Here is a 20,817-nt window from a genome sequence, read left to right as displayed (position 1 = left end):
GAGGAGCCCAGAGCGTCCAGTCCCCAGTTAGTCACATATCAGGTCTACGCACACTCACAGTGTCTCCACAATTTGTCAAAAGGGCTCTTTGGTGACCGGAAAGGCGTCATGATTCTATTTTGTCCTCGAAGGTGCTTGGGCTAAACCCCTCCTCCCTTTTCTCTTCACTGATCAGGGATCCAGAGTCCGCCCACTCCACCGGCAGCTGCGTGCATGGTTTGTTCATACAAGATAAATTACTTGCCAAGCCAGAGCTGAAAGCTAAAACATGTGACTATTCAAAAAAACAGATGCAAAAGGACACAGAGGTGAACGAGAACTACTCAAAGTCCAAACCTTGGCGTTTCTCTTCTGGAAGAACCACCACCAACTGTCTTTAGACATTCACCAAGTCATTCTGCACGATCCAATTAAAGAACAAGTACTGGTTTGAAATGGTTAAAAGATAACCGTGAAGAAAGCAAAGTTCAAGGGAGCCCATGCGTCTCCCTTGTTTTCCTCGAAGGCGTCCTAGACTCGGGCCTGCGGGAAGCGCCACTCCGGCTGCGCCCGTGGGGCGGCTCTTCATGCGAGCATCTTCCTTAGAGAAAGTCCACCTCGGGTCCTTCTCTCCCAACATTTCAAGTTCCAACCTAGCTCTCCCCACCCTGCCCTCCCAATACAATTTCAGCCGGTTCCTAATCGACTCCAGTCTCCTCGGTCGCTCTTCTCAGCCTCCAAGTAGGGAGAGAAGAGAGAAGCAGGCGCTTTTCCTGTGGGCGCACCCCGCTCCCGCAGATCCCGCGCCGAACTCGGGAAAGTTGGGGCGGCCGCCTCCCCTCCCGGGCTCGGCGGCTTCTTCCAGGAGGGGCGCGGATGGAGTGTAGAAAGCGAGCTCGCAGGAAAAGTCCTGCGGAGGAAACATCCCTGGCTGCCCCTGGGCGCAGAGAGGCACAGGTGCATTTTCTCCGACGTCCGTGAGCCGCGCCCGCTGCGCCGGGCCCACGATCGCGCCCCCTGCGCGGGCTCCCGCTCGCCCTTTGCGCCCCAGTCCCCCCCGCCCTCCCCCTCATCCAGGGAGGCGGGGGGAGGCGCGGGGCCACAGGTAATCATTGCCAGCGGGGCCCGCGGGGGGAAGCGGGGGTGGGCGGCGCGGCGGGGCGCGGGCATAAAGGGGCGCGGCGCGGCGCCCGTGCGCCCGGCTCCCGGCAGCATGCCCGCCCGCGCCCCGCCGCGCCGCCTGCGGGCGCTGCCGCCGCCGCCGCCGCCGCTGTGGCTGCTGCTGCTGGCCCTGGGCGGCCGGCCCCTGCGCGCCGAACCCGGCGACGGCGCGCAGACCTGGGCCCGCTTCGCGCGCCCTCCGACCCCCGAGGCCGCGGGGCTACTCCACGACACCTTCCCCGACGGCTTCCTCTGGGCCGTGGGCAGCGCCGCCTACCAGACGGAGGGCGGCTGGCAGCAGCACGGCAAGGGCGCCTCCATCTGGGACACGTTCACCCACCGCCCCCCGGCGCCTCCAGGCGACCCCTCGGCGGCCGGCTGGCCGTCGGGCGCCCCGTCGCCGCCCCCGCCCGCCACCGGGGACGTGGCCAGCGACGGCTACAACAATGTCTTCCGAGACACGGAGGGGCTGCGCGAGCTCGGGGTCACCCATTACCGCTTCTCCATCTCGTGGGCGCGGGTGCTCCCCAATGGCAGCGCCAGCGCCCCCAACCGGGAGGGGCTGCGCTACTACCGGCGTCTGCTGGAGCGGCTCCGGGAGCTGGGCGTGCAGCCCGTGGTCACCTTGTACCACTGGGACCTGCCCCAGCTCCTGCAGGATGCCTACGGCGGCTGGGCCAACCGCGCCCTGGCCGACCACTTCAGGGATTACGCCGAGCTCTGCTTCCGCCACTTCGGCGGCCAGGTCAAGTACTGGATCACCATCGATAACCCCTACGTGGTGGCCTGGCACGGCTACGCCACCGGGCGCCTGGCTCCCGGCGTCCGGGGCAGCCCGCGACTTGGTTACCTGGTGGCGCACAACCTCCTCCTGGTGAGTGCGAGGGGGCCAGGCGGAGGGCCACGCGGGGGAGAGGGCCCCTGGAGACGCCCGGGGCAAGAGGGGTGTCTGACTGGGGGATGCGTCAGAGGAGGCTCCTATGTAGCACACCTGTGCAGTTTCCTGGGGTCCACGCCCAGGGAGGGTGGGGGGCGCTGAGCTTCTTTGGCTTCCCAGGAAATCGTGGAGTCTGGAATGGGAGGGAAACCCCGCAGTGGGCGTGCCAGGGGACTGCCTTTTTTGAGGCCATCGTCAAAAAGAAATGGGGATTCGTTTCTCCCATGAGAAATGGGAGCGCCTTTCTCTTGAGGGTAGAGGATTCCTAGAGGTGAAATAGGACTAGGAGCAGCCGCCAGAGCACGAGGAAAGAAGTTTGCTCGGAAGCCACACAGACAGCATTGCTCTCTGCTAGAGTCTGTGGAGATGTCACGAGTTCAGTTTTAATCCAATAAGATCTGTCTTGCTTGTGGCACAAGTTCACACGGCAGCAAACTCGAAGATGTTAAAATCCCATCTCCTGCAGAGCAGAGTTTCAACTGTCTTTGGAAGTTCTTTCAGTGGCAGGATTGAGAACTACATCCGCCGACCGTAATCAGCAGGAGTGTGAAGACCCCTTGTACGGTCTCAAATAAAGCTACCTAAGATACAGAAACTACTAAAGGGCGGGATAGCGATGCTGTCTCCAATTGGAAGGATTCCCCAGGGATGAGATTATTAGCCTGACAAAATTGATTTTAACACCCTTGTGCAAAAGGCTTAATACATTTTGACAGAGGAGGAATTAATGTGCCATGATGAAGTTGTCTCCCAAAGAATTCTTTCCCCCTTTTCTCCTTTACTTAGTGTTCAAGATTAGGTTCATCAATTTGAGGGTTCCTTTATAACGTCAGTTGTACACTTTGTACAGTTTTGTATCATGAGAGAATATTTTATATGTATATGTGCAAACCTTTTAATAAATGGGTTTAAATGTATAACATTTGGCACAGTATTTTGGTGACTTATGCATCTACTGGAAGACCTATTTTTAAATTTAGAATTAAGCCACATGTTTTGAACAAAATCAAGATGAGGACTCGCTTCTACACACTTTTAATCGAAGCCACAGGTAATTGAGGTAGAACAGTTCCTGGGTCACTGAGTTGACTTACCACTCAGAGCTGCTGATAGTGTTGTAATAAGGGCTAATTAGATTGTGTGTCAGCTCCAAAAAAACCTGCTTGCTACCACAGGTCATGAAAGACTTGTGATTTTAGTGATTCCATATTGACACATATACATATATATATATATTTCAGTAAGATACTTTAGAGCAGTGGTAATAAATTTGTTCAGTCTGTCAGTTCTTTCAAGGAATCAGAAGACCCAAACAGCACCTGTTCATGATTGGTGACAGAAAACTATGGAAAAAGCTGGTCTCTCTTTTGAAGAAAACATAAGCAAATTTCAGCTCATACCAGAAACAAGAGATTTGTGGACCAACTAAAGGACCAAATAAACTATTCCTGCAAAATTACTATTGTAGATTTAAATCATATGAGTTCTGTTTTTAGAATGCATGTAATAAACTCTGTATGAATATAAAACTCATCAATTGTTATTATAACCACTTACCCATTCATTTCATACATAAGATAAGAAACTGGGACTGCAGGAGCTTTCTGGTACTCTGGTATATTAAATAGTCAACATGCTTTTGACTCTTGTGCCCACTTTTTGCCTTTCGATTAACTTCTCAGTTATATTTCTGTCTCCTTACACAAAAACTTGCCAAACACTAACCATCCTTCCCAGTGGACTTTGTGTTCATAAGAAATTAGTTACAAGTAGACAGTTGCTTTTGCTGATGCTGCAAACATAATTACAGTTTCTGTAAAAAATTAATTTTGCTTTCACATATCTTTGGTTTGGAGTGTAGTCATTCTTGTATCTCATGAAGAAGTAAGTTGTTATGATCAAATATGATATCTTTAATTGTGTCCTATGAGATATTTTCATTCTGATGTTAATATTCTTTCTTGGTGTTTGTGTTACAGGGAGGGGAGTATGGAAGTTTTGATCTTATTTGAAAAGATAAATCATATTCCCAGATTTTGGTAATGGAACATTTTGGTGATATTAATAGAACTTTTCAGCCAGGTTTTAGGTATTTCTGGTAGGGGCTACTGAGCCCTTAGCACATTTATTTACATTTGGGGATCTGATGCTGGTGAAGGATCAATCTGGCCAGCACCTCTCCCCTCCCCCATTCTGTGTTTCCACTAATTTACAAGTAGACTAAGGAGATGCCTTAGGGAGACTGGAAATTTGACATTCCCCCTGCCCCCACCGACCCCGTCCCCCCCCACCCCCAGCACCGGATACTTAAGAATCATTGTCTGATGGCCTGGAGGACAGAGGCAGGCCAGACAAACTGCAGGATGAATAAGGGGATGGGGAAGCTTTGCTCAGAATGGAGGTGTTCCTGTTTTTTGTGGAGTTTTGGTCCTGAGGTCCCCTTGATAAAAATAGCCTCTGTGTGTGTATGTATGAGAGACAGAGACAGAACCTGACAGAGCCAGAACGGACAGAAAGATTTCCCTGCAGAGCCCATGGACTCCAGACTGCTTTGCTCATCCAAATATAACCTGGAAAGAAGACGTAACTTCTCTCTAGCTTGAAGAGGGACTGCTGTGCCTTCGCAGCTCTAGAAAGATGGGTCTTAATGGCCCCTGGAGAACTAGTGTTAAGGCTGGTGGTTGGAATCCAGCTCCAATGGTGCCTGGGAGTTTTTGTTCTGCCCATGGGATTCTGGGGAGGACCAGGACCAAGCTGGAGATACACATGGGACTCCCAGGGAGTCTTGCAAATGTCTGTTCAGGGAACCTGTGACAAAAAGACAGCTTTGGGGGGGTGCAGGGGGGATATTTATTTATTTATTTGACTGCATTGGGTCTTAGTCGTGGCACGTGGACTCTAGCTGTGGCTTGTGGGATCTAGGTCCCAACCAGAGATTGAACCCGGGCCCCCTGCACTGGAAGCACAGAGTAGTCTTAGCCTCTGGACCACAAGGAAGTCCCAAAAGACAACTTCTTTCACTTAAGGAGGTGGGGCTGGGAGATATTACTTTGCGCATTACATATAGTACATATGGTACTGAGCACCAGTGCTCCTGTCAGCTGATCTGTCTACAGCATCTGTCCAGCCGCTCTCCTCTTTCTTAACACACTTTCTTAGCTTGGCTTCCAGAACCTCACTGTCTCTCCTTTCTCCTCTCAGCTCACTGGCATCTTCTTCCCAGTTCCCTTTGCTTATTCTTCCCTATCATGTCTCTAAATGTTGGAGTGCTGGGGCCTCCCTCCTGGGGCCTATGCTCTAGATTCACTACAAATGAGTTCTTTGAAGACTCTATATCCTGATGACTCCAAATTTTGAGTCTCCAGCCAGAACTTCTGCCCTGAGCTCTATACTCAAATAGAGTGTAGAGCTTATCCTCTTTGATGTCAAATAGACATGTCACATTTAACATCCAAAAGCAAATTCTTCACTTCCCCATCTTCATGGTAGCTTTGCTCTTTCAGTTGGTTGGACACCAAAGCTTAACTTCTTCCTTTCTCTTAAATGTTATGTTCAATCCATCAACCAATCCTATAGCTCTGCTGCTGCTGCTGCTGCTGCTAAGTTGCTTCAGTTGTGTCTGACTCTGTGCGACCCCGTAGATGGCAGCCCACCAGGCTCCCCCGGCCCTGGGATTCTCCAGGCAAGAACACTGGAGTGGGTTGCCATTTCCTTCTCCAATGCATGAAAGTGAAAAGTGAAAGTGAAGTCACTCAGTCGTGTCTGACTCTTAGCGACACCATGGACTGCAGCCCACCAGGCTCCTCTGTCCATGGGATTTTCCAGGCAAGAGTACTGGAGTGGGGTGCCATTGCCTATAGCTCTACTTACCTTCAAAATGTATAGAGAATCCAGCCACTTTTCTCTTTATCTAAAACTCCAGGTCCAAGCCCCCATCACATTCTGCCTGGATCACTGGAACAGCCTAATGACTGATGTCCTTGCCTCTGCCCTTGCTCCTTGCAGTTTGCCATGGCGGATATTCCCAAGGATATCATTATGAGTGAACAGGATAAAGTCCCCTGTTTATTAAAATCGCAGTTTTTCTTTAAGAACTAGCTCACATGCTCCCTTTGGCCCTACACTCAAATGCCATCTGTTCCTTCTGTGGAACCCACAGTGCTTCACTCTGATGCCCCCTACCACACTTTTTCTTTCATTTAATCATTTGCTTCACTAGCTGGGTAATTCCTTAAGTGAGAAAAACGCGTTCACTTCATCTATCCTAAAATGCCATCTTGCCCTTGGTAAGTGCTAAGTAAGTGACTTCTGGCTATTTAACAGCCTGACTTTGCCCTTATAAACTCATGTTCCTAAGATCTGTTCTCTTCATCAATTTTCTAGCCACTTTCTTATGGGACAGGGAGTATTAAATCCTAATCAGAGAGTAAGAATCAGTAACTATAATGGTGCAGGATCTGACATTTTCAGTAAAAATTTAAAGTTCATCATCACATGTATGACTCCATTGTAAAAGTTCCCAAACAACTGAAAACTGCTTATAATCACTATGAAACATTATGACAAAGTTTTCAGAATGGGGGATGGGGGAATTCTCCTGGCTGGTTTTTGGAGCATGTATTGGAAGTGGCCTTCTTATCTGGTTGAGCTGTCCTTCCCCAAGTAATAGTGGAGGCAATTTATCTATTAGATACATGTTCGAATTATAAGGCTATGTACTTTTGTGAAGCACTTTACTAATTTTCCTCTCATTAAAATTTTTTGGTACATTGCTGGAATAATCAACTGAGTTGAATGTTAATGTATTTTATAGACTACTGAATTCAATAGTATATTTAATCAGAAACAGTTAAAATGTCTCCTGAAGAGCTTGACTCACTCTTCTTTGAATATCTGATTGAACACAATGTTTTTTTGAAGGTCACAGTCAAGTCCAAGAAAAAATTTAAGAATAGGAAAAAAACTAATAAAATAATTTCAAAATCAAAGTCGTGTTTACCAATGTCAATTCTTTTGAGTTGAAGAGGGACTACTAAGCATTCAAATAATGCCAGTGTGCATTTCTCAAGTGCAGAATGGCTGAATGCTCACCGTGTTACCTGAACGTAGTAGTTAGTCATGAAGTTTGCACACAGAAGTCTTCTGAGTTATCTTATTTTTTCAAACAGTACGATGTTCCAAGCCAGAATTTTAAAATTAATTTGTACGAAAAAATATGTTTCTTTGTAATTATTTCAGCAGCATTTGACTAGATTTTCAAGTCAGTTTTGAAATCACCTACTTTCCATAAAGCATATTACCCAATACCTTTTCTGGATATTTAAAAGGAATGTTATCTTTTTAAGGCATAAAGGAAATTTTAGGTCTAGGAAGAGAATAAAAAACAAAATTGGGAGGACGAGAAATAAAGAGAGGGTAAGTACAAATGCATATGGTTTTTGAATCCTTCAAGATCCACATCTCAGGAAACTACAAAGTGATATTTGTAATCTCAGTTGCTCAGTTGTGTCCAGCTCTTTGCGACACCACGGACTGCAGTACTCTAGGCTTCCCTGTCCATCACCAACCCCTGGAGCTTGCTCAAACTCATGTCCATCAAGTCAGTGATCTATTTAAACAGATAAGCATAATTTAAACATATAATAATGCTTTATTTATATAATTATGTATTTATGTGCTTAAAAATAATTTAAGCATATAAACAGATAAGCATAATATATTTAAATAGACAAGCTTAATCTACCTTTTATATACTTAAAGTATCACTATAGCTCTTCTAACACAGATGTAAAATAATCTTTACTTATTTCAATATGTCCTTTTTTTTTTTTTTTGTAAATTGAATATTTGCAATCTGCTTTCTCACCCGGTATCTGGGAAGGAGTTTTAAAAAGCGAGGAAGAACAAGGGAAACAATTTCTACCCAGACAGGAATGTGACCTTTGTGCATTTCCAAGGCAGATAATATCTCCATTTTCATCCAGTGGATGGGGGGATAGGGAAGGAGGAGTATGTGACCTTGTGGGAGCTTCACCTGAAGGCCACACCATCTCTTGCACTCACCTCCCATTGACAGAATCCAGTCACGTGGTGCAGGGAGCGGAGGTGTACTGCAGCTGCGGAGCTGTGTGCTCAGCAAATCAATTGGGAACAGGTCATTAAGGACAAGCAGTGATCTCCCCCACACTGTCCACCTCTCAGATACATTGTGAGAATTAAAATCAGGTATGTCAACATGTTCTGAAAAATGTAAAGAGCTCTACAAAGGTGAGGTATGAATCTTTGCAGTCAATAAAAGCAAAAGAACTTGAGAAGTGATCCTCTTGAGCTGTTTAGATGAAAGGAATTAGACAAATGCGTTAGAAATTGTTGCCTCACTTAACTTCATTCGTAACCCTCAGCATTCAGTGGGACAGTCTTTGCAGTTATTTCAGCAGCATTTGACTAAATTTTCAAATCCGTTTTGAAATGACCTATTTTACATAAAACCTATTACCAAGTACCTTTTCTTGATGTTTAAAGGAAATTTACTAAAATTTATGACTGATATAATTTGGTATATTGACTTAAGATAAATGTTTAGTCAACTTGCATGGCCCCAGTCTGAATAGATTTTTTATTTATTAATAACATTATTGTTTGCAGTATTTATAGTTTGATAAAATAGTCAAGATAAACTGAAACCAGTTTTATACACTAAGCCTTCCCTGGTGGCTCAGATGGTAAAGAATCTGGCTGCAGTGCAGAGACCCGGGTTCGATCCCTGGGTTGGGAAGATCCCCTGGAGGAGGCAATGGCAACGTGCTTCAGTATTCTTGCCTGGAGAATCCCATGCACAGAGGAGCCTGGCGGGCTACTGTCCATGGGGTCGTAAAGAGTCAGACACAACTGAGTGGCTAATGCTTTAAATATAATGGTTGAACAGATATTATTTCCATGTCTGTAAATGCACTATTATTTGATAATTAGAATAAAAAGGCAACAGAGGAATCTTAGGTCAGATTTCTTCTCTGGACCAACTCCTTGCAGTTGTCCTGGGATCCTCTGGCTTCTGCTCAACTATTTCTAGCAAAAGCAACCCAGGTTCTCTCAAGTAGCCCACTTGATTTTATCTTTCATATTGATTAGAAACCTGCCTCTATAGAGGACTCACCCCTGGTTGTCTCTGCCTTCTTTGTGTCAAAAAATAAAACAAATTGCTTTTTGTGGAGACAGCTTTTCAAATATCTGAAAAGGCCACTATGTTCTTCCTAAGTATTTTCTCCTTTATTCACGTTCCGGGTCAGGCCTCCAAGAATTAGAGGGAACTGCCATTTAGTCAGGACTCCTTCTTGGGGAGATGCAGTGGGGCAGACAGGAAGGTGGTTGAATTCTGAGAAAGCAAATGTGACCTTTGAGAGGCCTCTTTATCTTCTGACCCTTGAGGAGAAGGTGGGGAGGGAGAAGGAAGAGTTGACCTTTCTATTAATATCGCCCCAGGGTGTGTGTCTTTGAGGAACAGTGCAGAACAGAGTTGGCTGGCTGTGGGACCTGCCCATGGCCATCGTCCTTACCAAGGGGCTGCGGATGGTGGCGATGACTGAGGACACCGGAGTTGGAAGGGTATTCTGAGTTCTGTGTCCTGGGGGCCAGTTGTGCAGCCACACCAGGTGAAGCAATGCCCAGTTCATGCCACAGGATCAGTGGCTGGAGGGGCAAAGAGAAGGACGTGGAGGCTTCTCTTAAGATTCGATGTGCAAACCAAGTTTCAGCTGCCCCCAGGATTCAGCCCGTATTTCTTGTTCTGGACACTGGATCCTGCCCCTGCTGTCCAAGACTGCATTGACGGCTTTGGCTGTCACCTTCCTGCGGACTCAAATTGGTTTGAGGTCAGCTAAAACCTCCCAGGCTTTAAAATTTTTCCCTGTGTGAATTGCTCTTAAACCAGATTTTCCCTGTCACCTCCTTTTGTTGTTTATTTTTGAACGTTTAATCTTACTAAATTTCATCCTGAATATGTAAAGGTGAGAGGAGGATTATGACAAATGGTGAATACTTCTTAAAATTTGAACATCACCTAAATAATATTAGGGTGAGCAGTTAAAGGAGTAGCAGTGCGCAGATAGAGTGGAATAGTGTTTGGCCATTAAAAAGTTAATGTATGGTGATTAAAGTTGCACATGGTATGTTATTAAGAGAAAAATGCCATTTGCTATATTATGCTTATTACATATCTTAGCTGTGTGAGTGAGTGTGAATGAGTAGAGAGCATTCTCTTGTTGCCACCCTTTCCCCCAGCTTTTTCCTGACATGCCAAGCCTAGATTTGCTATTCCTGCTTTCTGCTCCACAAAATTCTGTCCTGCCCATCTTATAATATTTCACACATTTTATTGAAATAATTTGTTTCGTGGTCTTCCCCCTGCAAAGATCTCAGCTTTGTGATGCCAGGAGTCATGTTTATATTGTTTACCATTTGTGGGTGTTTCTAGATAGTAGTGTTACAGGTAATTTTTTTTTTTCCTCTGATTGTCTGGATTTTTTCTAATTGTTCTATAAGCAAAATGTGATACTTTTGTGGTGGAGAAGTCATAAGTAGTGTTTCTGGGAAAAGATGGCAGATTGAATTTACCCATCAAATTTTTCTCTCTTGAAACCCCATTAAACTTCAGTAACTCAGTTGCTCAGTTGTGTCCAACTCTTTGTGACCCCATGGACTATAGCCCGCCAGGCTCCTCTGTCCATGGAATTCTCCAGGCAAGAATACTGAAGTGGGTAGCCATTCCCTTCTGCAGGGGATCTTCCTGACACAAGGATAGAACCTGGGTCTCCTGCTTTGTAGGCAGATTCCCTTTAATAAGGTGACCATTAGCAGAGAAACAGTTAAAACAAAGAAAGGGGAATGGGCAAGAGGAGGGAAGGAGAGAAGGAGGGGAGGGAGACGGAGGAAGACACAGAGTGGAGAGAACCGTGGAAACAAAACTTTAAAAGCTCAGAAGCAGATGGTGGAGTATTCCTGACTCAGTGGATCCGAGCAAGCTGACTACTAGATCGGCTGTGGGAGAAGCCAAGAACCAATCCCACGATTGCAGAATCTCAGAGAATAGCAAGACCAGGTGCTCTGGAAAGGGTGCTGAAGGGCGTGGCTGCTAAAATGAGAATTGGTTGAAAGCTGTGTAAGAAACAACTCGATTTCCGGATCTCTTCCCCATCATACCCACTGTTGGGCCTATGTCACTTCTCCACTCAAGGAGAAAACTCAAAGTGAATTTTCTGGAGTGTATAAAATGGAAAGCATCTGGACTGAGGGACCTCAGGCATATTTGAGGGCATGAGCACCACGCTGAAAAGAGGGACTAAGTGAGCATATGAGCCTGGAAGTGGAGACCCGCACCCCTTTCCCAGCCTCTCTTTTTATTCCACCCCCAGCCCTTCTTGCTCAACAGGCTCTTGGAACGTTGGCCATGTGACTTCTGCTCTCCAGGTAGGGACTGGAAGCATCTTCTGGGAATCTGATGAGCTCATGCGGAAAGACCTAAGACGTTGGTCCTAAAGGTTCCACAACAAAATGGCAGAGACAGATCACTCCACAGTGAAGCTTGAAGTCAACACAGCCCACCCACATGCTCAGATCTTCCAGCCAGGGTTTTTGTTTCTCATTCTTAAACATGAGTAGATGGTTAGGAACCAGCAGGATCTGAGGAAAGTGTCTAATGGGAAAGACTGAGACCTACCTAAATAGAGAGGAAAAAAAGCAACTTTGAGGGGAGAAAACTTGGAGGAAACTGAGAATATATGGGGAGAAAAAAAGCTAAAAGGCAAAAAAAAAGAAGTCGAAAGATAAAAATTCTAGTTATAAAAATAAGGAAGTCATAGGATGTAATGTACAGCTTTGTGATTATAGTTAGTACTGTGTTGTGTATTTGAGAATGCTAATTATGACCAACCTAGATAGTATATTCAAAAGCAGAGACATTACTTTGCCGACTAAGGTCCGTCTAGTCACGGCTATGGTTTTTCCTGTGGTCATGTATGGATGTGAGAGTTGGACTGTGAAGAAGGCTGAACGGCAAAGAATTGATGCTTTTGAACTGTGGTGTTGGAGAAGACTCTTGAGAGTCCCTTGGACTGCAAGGAGATCCAACCAGTCCATTCTGAAGGAGATCAGCCCTGGGATTTCTTTGGAAGGACTGATGCTGAAGCTGAAACTCCAGTACTTTGGCCCCCTCATGCAAAGAGTTGACTCATTGGGAAAGACTCTGATGCTGGGAGGGTTTGGGGGCAGGAGAAGGGGACGACAGAGGATGAGATGGCTGGATGGCATCACTGACTCGATGGATGTGAGTCTGAGTGAACTCCGGGAGATGGTGATGGACAGGGAGGCCTGGCGTGCTGCGATTCATGGGGTCGCAAAGAGTCAGACACGACTGAGTGACTGAGCTGAACTGAACTGAAGGGAGGTTGATTTTAAAAGTTCATGTAAGAAAAAAACTGTAACTGTGTTTGGTGACAAATGTTGACTAGACTTATGGTGATGGTCATTTCCTAATATAGGCAATCTATGTTGTGTAACTGAAGCTAATATAACATATATGAATTATATCTCAATAAAGAAAAATAAATTTTAAGAAACCTCAGTAAACTCTTAAAGAGTTAAGAGAATATGTTGCATCTAGGAAATAGGAATAGGATAATACAATAAAATAGGTGGGGGAAAAGAACACATGGAAATTAAATGTTATAGCAGAATTGAAAAATTTAATAGATTGGAAAATACAGGTGATAAAATCTTTGTAAGAATAGAGCAAGAAGGCAAATAGATGGACAAGTGTAGAATAAAAGTAAGAAAATTAATGAACCATCCAGAGGTCCATCGCTGAAATAACAGGAGTTCCGGAAAGAGAGGGGTGCAATAGTGTTGTGTTTGGGGGCCACACTGAACTATGCTTCTCAGGTCTGTATACTTGCATCCCACATAGTCTATGGGCTAGAGCATGTGACTTGTTTTGTTCAATGGGACAGTAACAAGTGTGATGCAAGCAAAAACTTGATAACTACTTTCACATTGGAACTTTTCTTTCTGGATCACTCCCTCTTGAAAGTGCCAGAGATAAGGGCCTTTCTGTAGGCTACCAATCAGACCGTCTGGCTCTCATATCTCTCTCTAAGGACCCAATACAATATAGCAGGAACCAGTTCATTCTTCTCTTTTCATCGGGATTGGAATGCCTGAACCATTGCATCTGTAGCAGCATTCCTCCCAACTAAGACATTCCCCCAGGTTACCGCTGGTGAAATACTTAGCAATTAGGGCACCATCTTGGGACAGAGGTCTATCTGCCCCCTTGAATACCGCTCAGAATGGCATTCGCTTTGCCTTCTGGGAAATCAAGCCTCAGCTGGGTTTAGTTGGTCTTCTGAGAAGCAGATATCAAGACAGCATTAGATGTGCAGGACATTTATTGATGGGCAACAACAGTAGAGTGAAAAGGGGGAGGAGCCAGAGAAGGCAGATGAGCCTGTAGGACATGATGTCTGTCTGACGCATGAGCGTGGGAAGGAGGGGGCGTGCGATGAGAAGCGTCTCAGATGGCAGTATAGGTCTAAGAACGATCCAACCAGGCCAATGAGGAGTTCTGAGCCATCATTCCCGTTGGAGGAGTCCATGGCTTGCAGGAACAGGTCTGCTTAGTGTCCCTGGCTTGTTTCAGTCATAAGGGAGTAGCCACTGAGAAGCATGGCCTCAGGGCCAGTGCGGTGGAGGGTGACGGGGTAGCAGCCGGTGCAATCCGTCCATTATGCTTCTCACCGCAGGAGAACTGAGTGGTGCATTTTCACCGCTACCAACAAACCAGCGAGTTACGCCATTCAGAAGAAAGGAGTGAAAATTATTTCCAACCAGAATGTAGTTACCTCTACTCTCAGTCATTCATGAGGATGGAATAATGAGATTTCCAGACATCCAAAGTCTTAGAAAATACATCTCGAACGCCTTTCAGAGAAGTTATTGGAGGAAGAACTCCAGGTAGCATGATATAGATCAGACGGAAGAAGACCTAGAATGTTCAGAACAGTAGATGTAACTCGGGAGCATGATGATGAATTGAAAATGTGCTGTGCAGCAGACCTAAGAGCAACTAGTCTGGAAGAGGGGAAGATTCCAGAAGTGTGTCTCCAAGAAAAATACTGGAGGCCAATGTGATCTTGCAGAAGTTTGTGCTATTAAAGTGTGAGAAGAATTAGCCATAGGTGCAAAGAAAACCAAGGAAGTGAAAAAGCAATGCAATGATTAACTTCAAGGAAAACAAAAATAAGAATGGAAACTTTGTCTTAATTACCACATTAGAATGCCCAGCTGTGAGTCATAGTCCTGTTGGCAGAGTAATGTCAGTACTGAATATTATTCAACCAGATCCTGCTGTATAACGAAACTGCCTGTGTGAGAGAGCTAAATCCTCATCTACCCTATCAGGAAGTCAACGGATCCTGTCTAAAGTAGGGAAGTGTGGAAATGTGCTGTGTGCTCGGTTGTGTCCAACTTTTTGCAACCCCATGGACTGTAGCCCGCCAGGCTCCTCTGTCCATGGAATTCTCCAGGCAAGAACACTGGAGTGGGCTGCTATTCCCTCCTCCAGAGCATCTTCCTGACTCAGGGATTGAAGCCATGTCTCTTGCATCTCTTGCATTGGCAGGGGGGTTCTTTACCACTGAGCCACCTGGGAAGCCCCTTGGAAATGTGCAGATATCAAAAGAAAATGTCATAAAAGTCATAGATGGCTACCTCTGGGGAGGTAACTGGGGACAGTGGGGGTGGGGAGTAGGGCAGGAAACTGTGATTATTATTTTAAGTTGCCTAAAAATTAAAAAAGAAATAATTTTTACCATCACTTAATTTTGTTGTTATAGCACATATTTGCAGCATTTCAGCCTGGAGAATTATTTTTGAATCAAGCTTTGAGGTATTTCCCAATTTTCAGATTAATGCTGTCTGAGTTTTCATCCTTTCAATAAAATAATAAAAATGTTGAAAAGAAACAGGGCCATGAGTAAACCCTATAGGGTATTGTTAGTCACCTTCTCCCAAGTGAACTATCTCCCACTAATCATGTTTCAAACATCTATCAGTGTTTGAAACCTAACAACAAATCAGTAAATTTTTGTTTAATCAATAAACACTTAAAATATGGTCCTTCAAGCATTAGTCATATATCTACAGTAGTATCCTTGTATATGTCTGACTTTTCTTCTTCTTGACTCCAAGAATATTCCAAGAAGATCTGACACTTGTCAAAACTATTACATTGAGAGTCTATTGCGTTTTCAGACAAGCTATAAAACTGTAAAAAAAAAATTAATTGGGTGCTGGTTTGGCATTTATTTTATGAATCCACGCTGCTTCCTCATTTTCCTCTCTTCCTGTACTGATGTACATTTATTAAGCTGTTATGTGATTTTGCTCATGGGTCTGTTGTTTCTGAAATGCATATTTTATTCCCTGTTAACAATTAAGAACATTTTCAATCTTCAGGCACCTTATGTTTGGTGATCCCTCAAAGTTTCATCATTTTGTAGTTATAACTGCAAATCCTTTTGTTAGGTCATTTTTGGAGATGATGAATTCGGAACGGCATCTAGTCTCCTGGAGTGCTTTCCTCGTGCTGAGGAATCCAAGTCTAGAGTGTGGTCTGAGGATAGATAGAAGGGCAAGAGGCAACGGAGTCAGACATGCTGGAGACACTAGGTAAAAGGACTCTCCAGGATAGATAAAGACAATCTAAGAGAGATCTGGAAGATTAGAGCAGGCCTGGTGGTCTTCAGGAGACACAACAAAGGCATTGGATTAAGGAAGTTAGATAATTGCAATGATCAGTCAACCTCCCAACGCAGTGCTGACGTTCAAATCAACTTTATTATGTTGAGGGTAATAAACTGATTTTTAGAAATAGATGTCTTTTGTACAAATAAGCTCAACCACTCAAATATCATTGAGTGTTTGTGCCTGTTGTACAAGTCATGTACTGTATACGCAGTTTGTAATCCTAGATTTTATTTCACATAGATACAGTTCTGCTGAGCAAGCTCAGAGTAACATGGGGGTTGATATCTTGATGAATTCATGCCTGGCTGGGTGACCTGCTGAGAAGTGTGATGCCTAACAGGGCAAAGAGGTTGTTTCACTCTAGTGAAATGGGCTGATGTGGGGGAAGTTGTGGCCCTTGGGGGCATGTACCCCAAATAAATTTCTGTCAGGAGGGATAAGGGATGGCTCTTCCAGATTCTCTGATTGTAAAAGAAGCTAGAAACTTAGAATTTTGAGTGAAATGTCTTGATTTTTAAAAGTCATCTCAAAAAAATAAAAGTAAGCATGACATGGGTTTCCCAGGTGACACAGTGGTAAAGATTCTGCCTGCCAATGCAGGAGACGCAAGTGACTCGGGTTCACTCTCTGGGTCAGGAAGATATTCTAGAGCAGGAAATGGCAACCCAATCCAGTATGCTTGCCCGGAAAATCCCATGGACAGAGGAACCTGGCGGGCTACAGTCCATGGGGTCGAGCAACTGAGCACACACAAAGTCCCCAATGAAGTGACTGACTTCCTGGTAAATCAACATAGGGTATAGCTTGTTCCCTATAAGGTGTTCCCATGCCTATAATTTTGACCAGTTTTTAAGCATTTTTCTCTTAAATATGAATGGATAGCAAATCATCAAAAGATATTTAAGGAAAGTGCTCAACATGAAACAGTGAGAATAAAATAAATATACAGAAAAACAAACCAGGAAAAAACACATTATGCAGGAAATTGAATACACACAAACTGAAAAAGGAAGAATCAAGTGATCAAGAAACAAGGTGATTGTTGATATAAAATGCTTAGTAAAAAGATTGAAAGACAGAGGAAAAGAAATGCCTCCAAAGTAGTACAAAATGACCAAGAACTGGAAACATTAAAGAAAAGGGAAAAGATTTAAAATATGAAACACACAAGTCCAACGTCAAACTAATAGGAGTTCCAGGAAGAAAATAAGGCAATGGAGAGCAGGAAATTAAGAACTAATATAAGAAAATCCTTCAGAACGGAAGAACACAAGCCTTTAGCTTTAAAGATCCTTCTGAATTCCTAGCACAATGGATGCACAGTTCTATATAGGGGTTTAGAAAGCTTGACTTCTGTGTAATCTTTCCCAAGAAGCTAAGGCATGTATCAACAAAATTACAGAGTAAATGGGGAGAAATAGGATCTAGAAAACTATGACTATCATCAGTAAGAAATAAAGAAAAATCCTAGGATGAGAGCAGTTCTAGACAGCATCTAGTCCAGGTGGAACCAAAAGGATACAAGAGAAAGAAGAACTCTAAGTGAAAAAGCAGAATCAGTAGAATAGAGGGTATGGTAGTGAATATGATGGAGACTCACGAAAACATTAAAACACATAGGAAATACTACACAAATTTAATAATGAGGTGATTATTTATTCAAGGGAAAACAAGAAGCTGTACAAGAGAAATGGAAATGCTATAGACTCCTATTTGGCTCTGCAGTGAACAATATTTATATGAGATCCTGGGTATGGTTATTGATTAATGCTTTGAATAAGAGCAAACATTTGGGAGAATTAGGGAAGAAAATTGAGAGGTGTGAAAGTTGGCTTTTCATTATTATGATGAATTATTAAATGTTGGGAAGAAGCATATTGTTTAGAGATATGGTAGTCATTACTAAAAGAAATAGCAAAAAGTTAAATGTAGTTGTCTGCAGGGAGCAGAAGTGGGAGTTTGAGATGGGGTAGGAAAGATGTTTACTGTTTTTCGTAAGCCTCTGATTTTTAAACTACATGAATGGATTTCTTTAATTAAAATAATTTTGAAAAAACCTGTACCACCGAATAATGCTTTAAAGTTTCTGAAATGCTTTTGTGTATTTTGGGATGCAGGTAGGTAAATGAGTTGAGAGGCTCAGAGTTTAGGGATCTAAACTACCAAGGGATTGAACTGGAATCAGAACCCAGGTTTTCTGAACTCCTGTTTCCAGCGCTCACTGCCTTACTCCAAGACTGAGTTCCCTCCTTGTCCTCACATTCAATACTCAGAAATGGAGGAGTCACCAATGCCTTCATTTATTTGTTTGTTTATTTTTTGGCTTGCTAGGCATCATGTGGGATCTTAAATCCCTGACCGGGGATTGAACCTGTGCCCCCTTTAGTGGAAACGTGAAGTCTTAACCATGGGACCACCAGGGAAGTTCCCAGTCATCAATGCCTTTAACCTTCATTAACATCTGGAGACTCATCACTGCTAATTAAAACAAAACAAAGCAAAACAACACTACTAACCCACAGACAACTGTTCTCCTTACTGTTCTGTGTAATATGCCCAAACTTATTGGCTTTAAGAAAACATTTAATTCTGTGGGTCAGAATTGAGGAAAGGCGCATCTGGGCAGTTTTTCAGTGGGCTGCAAGTCATTTAGGGTTTGACCAGGCTGGGCGTCCAAAACGACCAGACGTTGCAGAGCCTCACCAACACGGTGGTCTCAGGTTAGTTTAGACTTACTGTGCTGCAGCTGGCTTCCCCCAGCAAGCATCCCAAGAGGACTAGGAGGATGTGGTGCTGACTTTTGATTAGCCTCGATGTCATGCAGTGTCAGCTTCTGGCAGAGAAGTCACAGCATCCCCCTCCCCCTACTACCCCCCACCCCCGTGAGGAGTGGCAAGGTCACAATGTTGAGAGCCTTGGGGGATGTGCTATCTTCAGAAAAAACATTTTCGAGAAGCATCTCAGGCTTTCTAGTTCACTGTGATCTGCTGGGAATGCCTTTTTTCCATCTCCCCAGGACCTACACATCTTTCAATATATGGTTTAGAAACTTCGTCCTCCACGGAGACTTCTATGATGTCCCTCAACAAGAAGCACTTTTTCTTTTCTCTGAATCCCTGGTGTATTTTTAATTTTTTTGATGCAGACCATTTTTAAAGTCTCCATTGAATTTGTTATAATATTGTTTCTGTTTTATGTTTTGTTTTTATTGGCCATGGGGCACATGGAATCTTAGCTCCCTAACCAGGAATTGAACCCCCACCTCCTGCACTGACCCACCAGGGAAGTCCTTCCCTAATATATATATTTTTAAAATCCTTCTTATGACACTTTCCTTCTGGTGTCATCATCATCACGTTGTATACCTGTGCTGCGATCTCTGCATATTCCCTGCATAATAACTTGCCTGTTGTGTAAATATTTGCTTAGTGAGATAATGATTCCATGATAATTCAAATAATAGTCATGAAAAAGTGCATTTCAATTCAGAGCTCTTTTTTTTTTTTTTCTTCACCATTCTCATTTCTGAAAACGGGAAGAAACCAAGCAGTCTCTCAGGAGGAGTTACAGCAGGAACCATACGTGGCTGTTTCCTGGTGTTTATTGCTACTCTGTGAGAAATAAAGAAGACGGGGGAATGAAAACCATGTCATTTACAATTTGATTAAAAAGGTTCTCTTTTTTTTTTTCTTTTCCTTTCATGTTTAAGCCCTGTGGGTTTGAATTTTCCCTTTCGTCATAGAGGAAGACAGATCAAGCAGTTAGGATTCCAGTTCCCTGTGCTGAAAGCATCCTCACTTCACAGCTGTTTAACATATCTGGCCTCAACTCAGTCCCCTGTCCCCTCACCCACTGCTTTCCAGCTGCAGGAAGGACTTGCTCTTGTGCCTTGGGGCCCTTTTATCTGGTTTTTCTCTCTGCCTGGAATGTTCTTCCTCCCCACCCCACCTCCAGATCCATAGCTCCCTCACCTCCTGTAAGCCTGTGCTCAGAAGCCACTTTCTCAAATGAGGCACATCCTGAACACCCCATTTAAAATGCTTCTCGCCGCACCCCAGACTTAACGGGACCCCTTCCTGGCTCAAGAAGCACTTCCTGGGAACCTGGAGGAGAGAGGAGTTCATCAACTTCGTATGCATGAATACGAATTTCTCGGGTTTGGTTTTTAGCTTCAGAATAGAAGACCCTAGAAGAGCAATTAAAAAACAAAAACAAACGCACGACCTCTGGCATCATAGTGGCTATTTAAAAGGCAGCCTGCGAGTCCTTATGCAGCCCCCAGACAGAAGCTCATTCTTTGCATTTAGCAGTTGAGCAACACTGCAGGGGCAAGAGGCTTATGTGTGTTAATTAACACCCTTGATGAACACTGGTAAATGAATCTGACCAAAGCCCAAGTGGACCTGCTTTTTTTGTGTGTGATAAAGAATAATCTTTGGGGATTATTTATGATCACAAAGGAAAACTGTAAGGAACATTTTTCCTAGACTTGGAAATGGGGCAGAAGGATTACTGGTGTCCTTCTGGGCCCCTGCCCAGGTTAATCCCGTTCTCTGATTCTCTGCGGGTAAAGAAGAGAGGGCAGCTTTGTTAGGTTTGCTGGTTACTGTGCATCAGGGTATTTTAAGTTCTGTAAGGGTAGATGTTTATGGAAAGCATTGTTGCCTAATAGGCAATCCATATATAGATTTTGTCTTATTGAGATGGAAAATGAAAAGATTAAAATGACGGCATAGTCAATGAAAGGAAAAGAAAAACAACTTGTGTCACCAAAAACAACTGCATCTCCTCTCCTTGGCACCAGGCCTCCCTTGTTTTCATACCATTTATCACCTATTTAAAAAAAATTATTTACTTGTTTTTGGCTGTGCTGGGTCTTCATTGCTGCACTCAGGCTTTCTCTAGTTGCTGCAAGCAGGTGATCCTCTTGTGGTACACTAGCC

At 44.1% G+C, this 20,817-nt stretch overlaps 1 protein-coding gene across 1 annotated transcript in view; it reads left to right on the top strand.

Annotated features, from left to right (window-relative positions):
* The first annotated feature begins 1,175 nt into the window (after positions 1-1,175).
* KL (klotho) overlaps positions 1,176-20,817 on the top strand; it is a 39,834-nt gene continuing 20,192 nt past the window's right edge. Inside the window, exon 1 of the mRNA XM_004012279.6 lies at positions 1,176-2,014. Within this exon, the coding sequence (XP_004012328.3) occupies positions 1,193-2,014 (822 nt within the window). The 5' untranslated portion in view covers positions 1,176-1,192. The remainder of the gene's footprint in view (positions 2,015-20,817) is intronic.

The sequence above is a fragment of the Ovis aries genome, chromosome 10 (genome assembly GCF_016772045.2).
Source record: "Ovis aries strain OAR_USU_Benz2616 breed Rambouillet chromosome 10, ARS-UI_Ramb_v3.0, whole genome shotgun sequence".
Classification (NCBI taxonomy): Eukaryota; Metazoa; Chordata; class Mammalia; order Artiodactyla; family Bovidae; genus Ovis; species Ovis aries.
The sequence above is the reverse complement of the archived record's forward strand: the minus strand, read 5'-3'. Positions and strand labels throughout refer to the sequence as shown.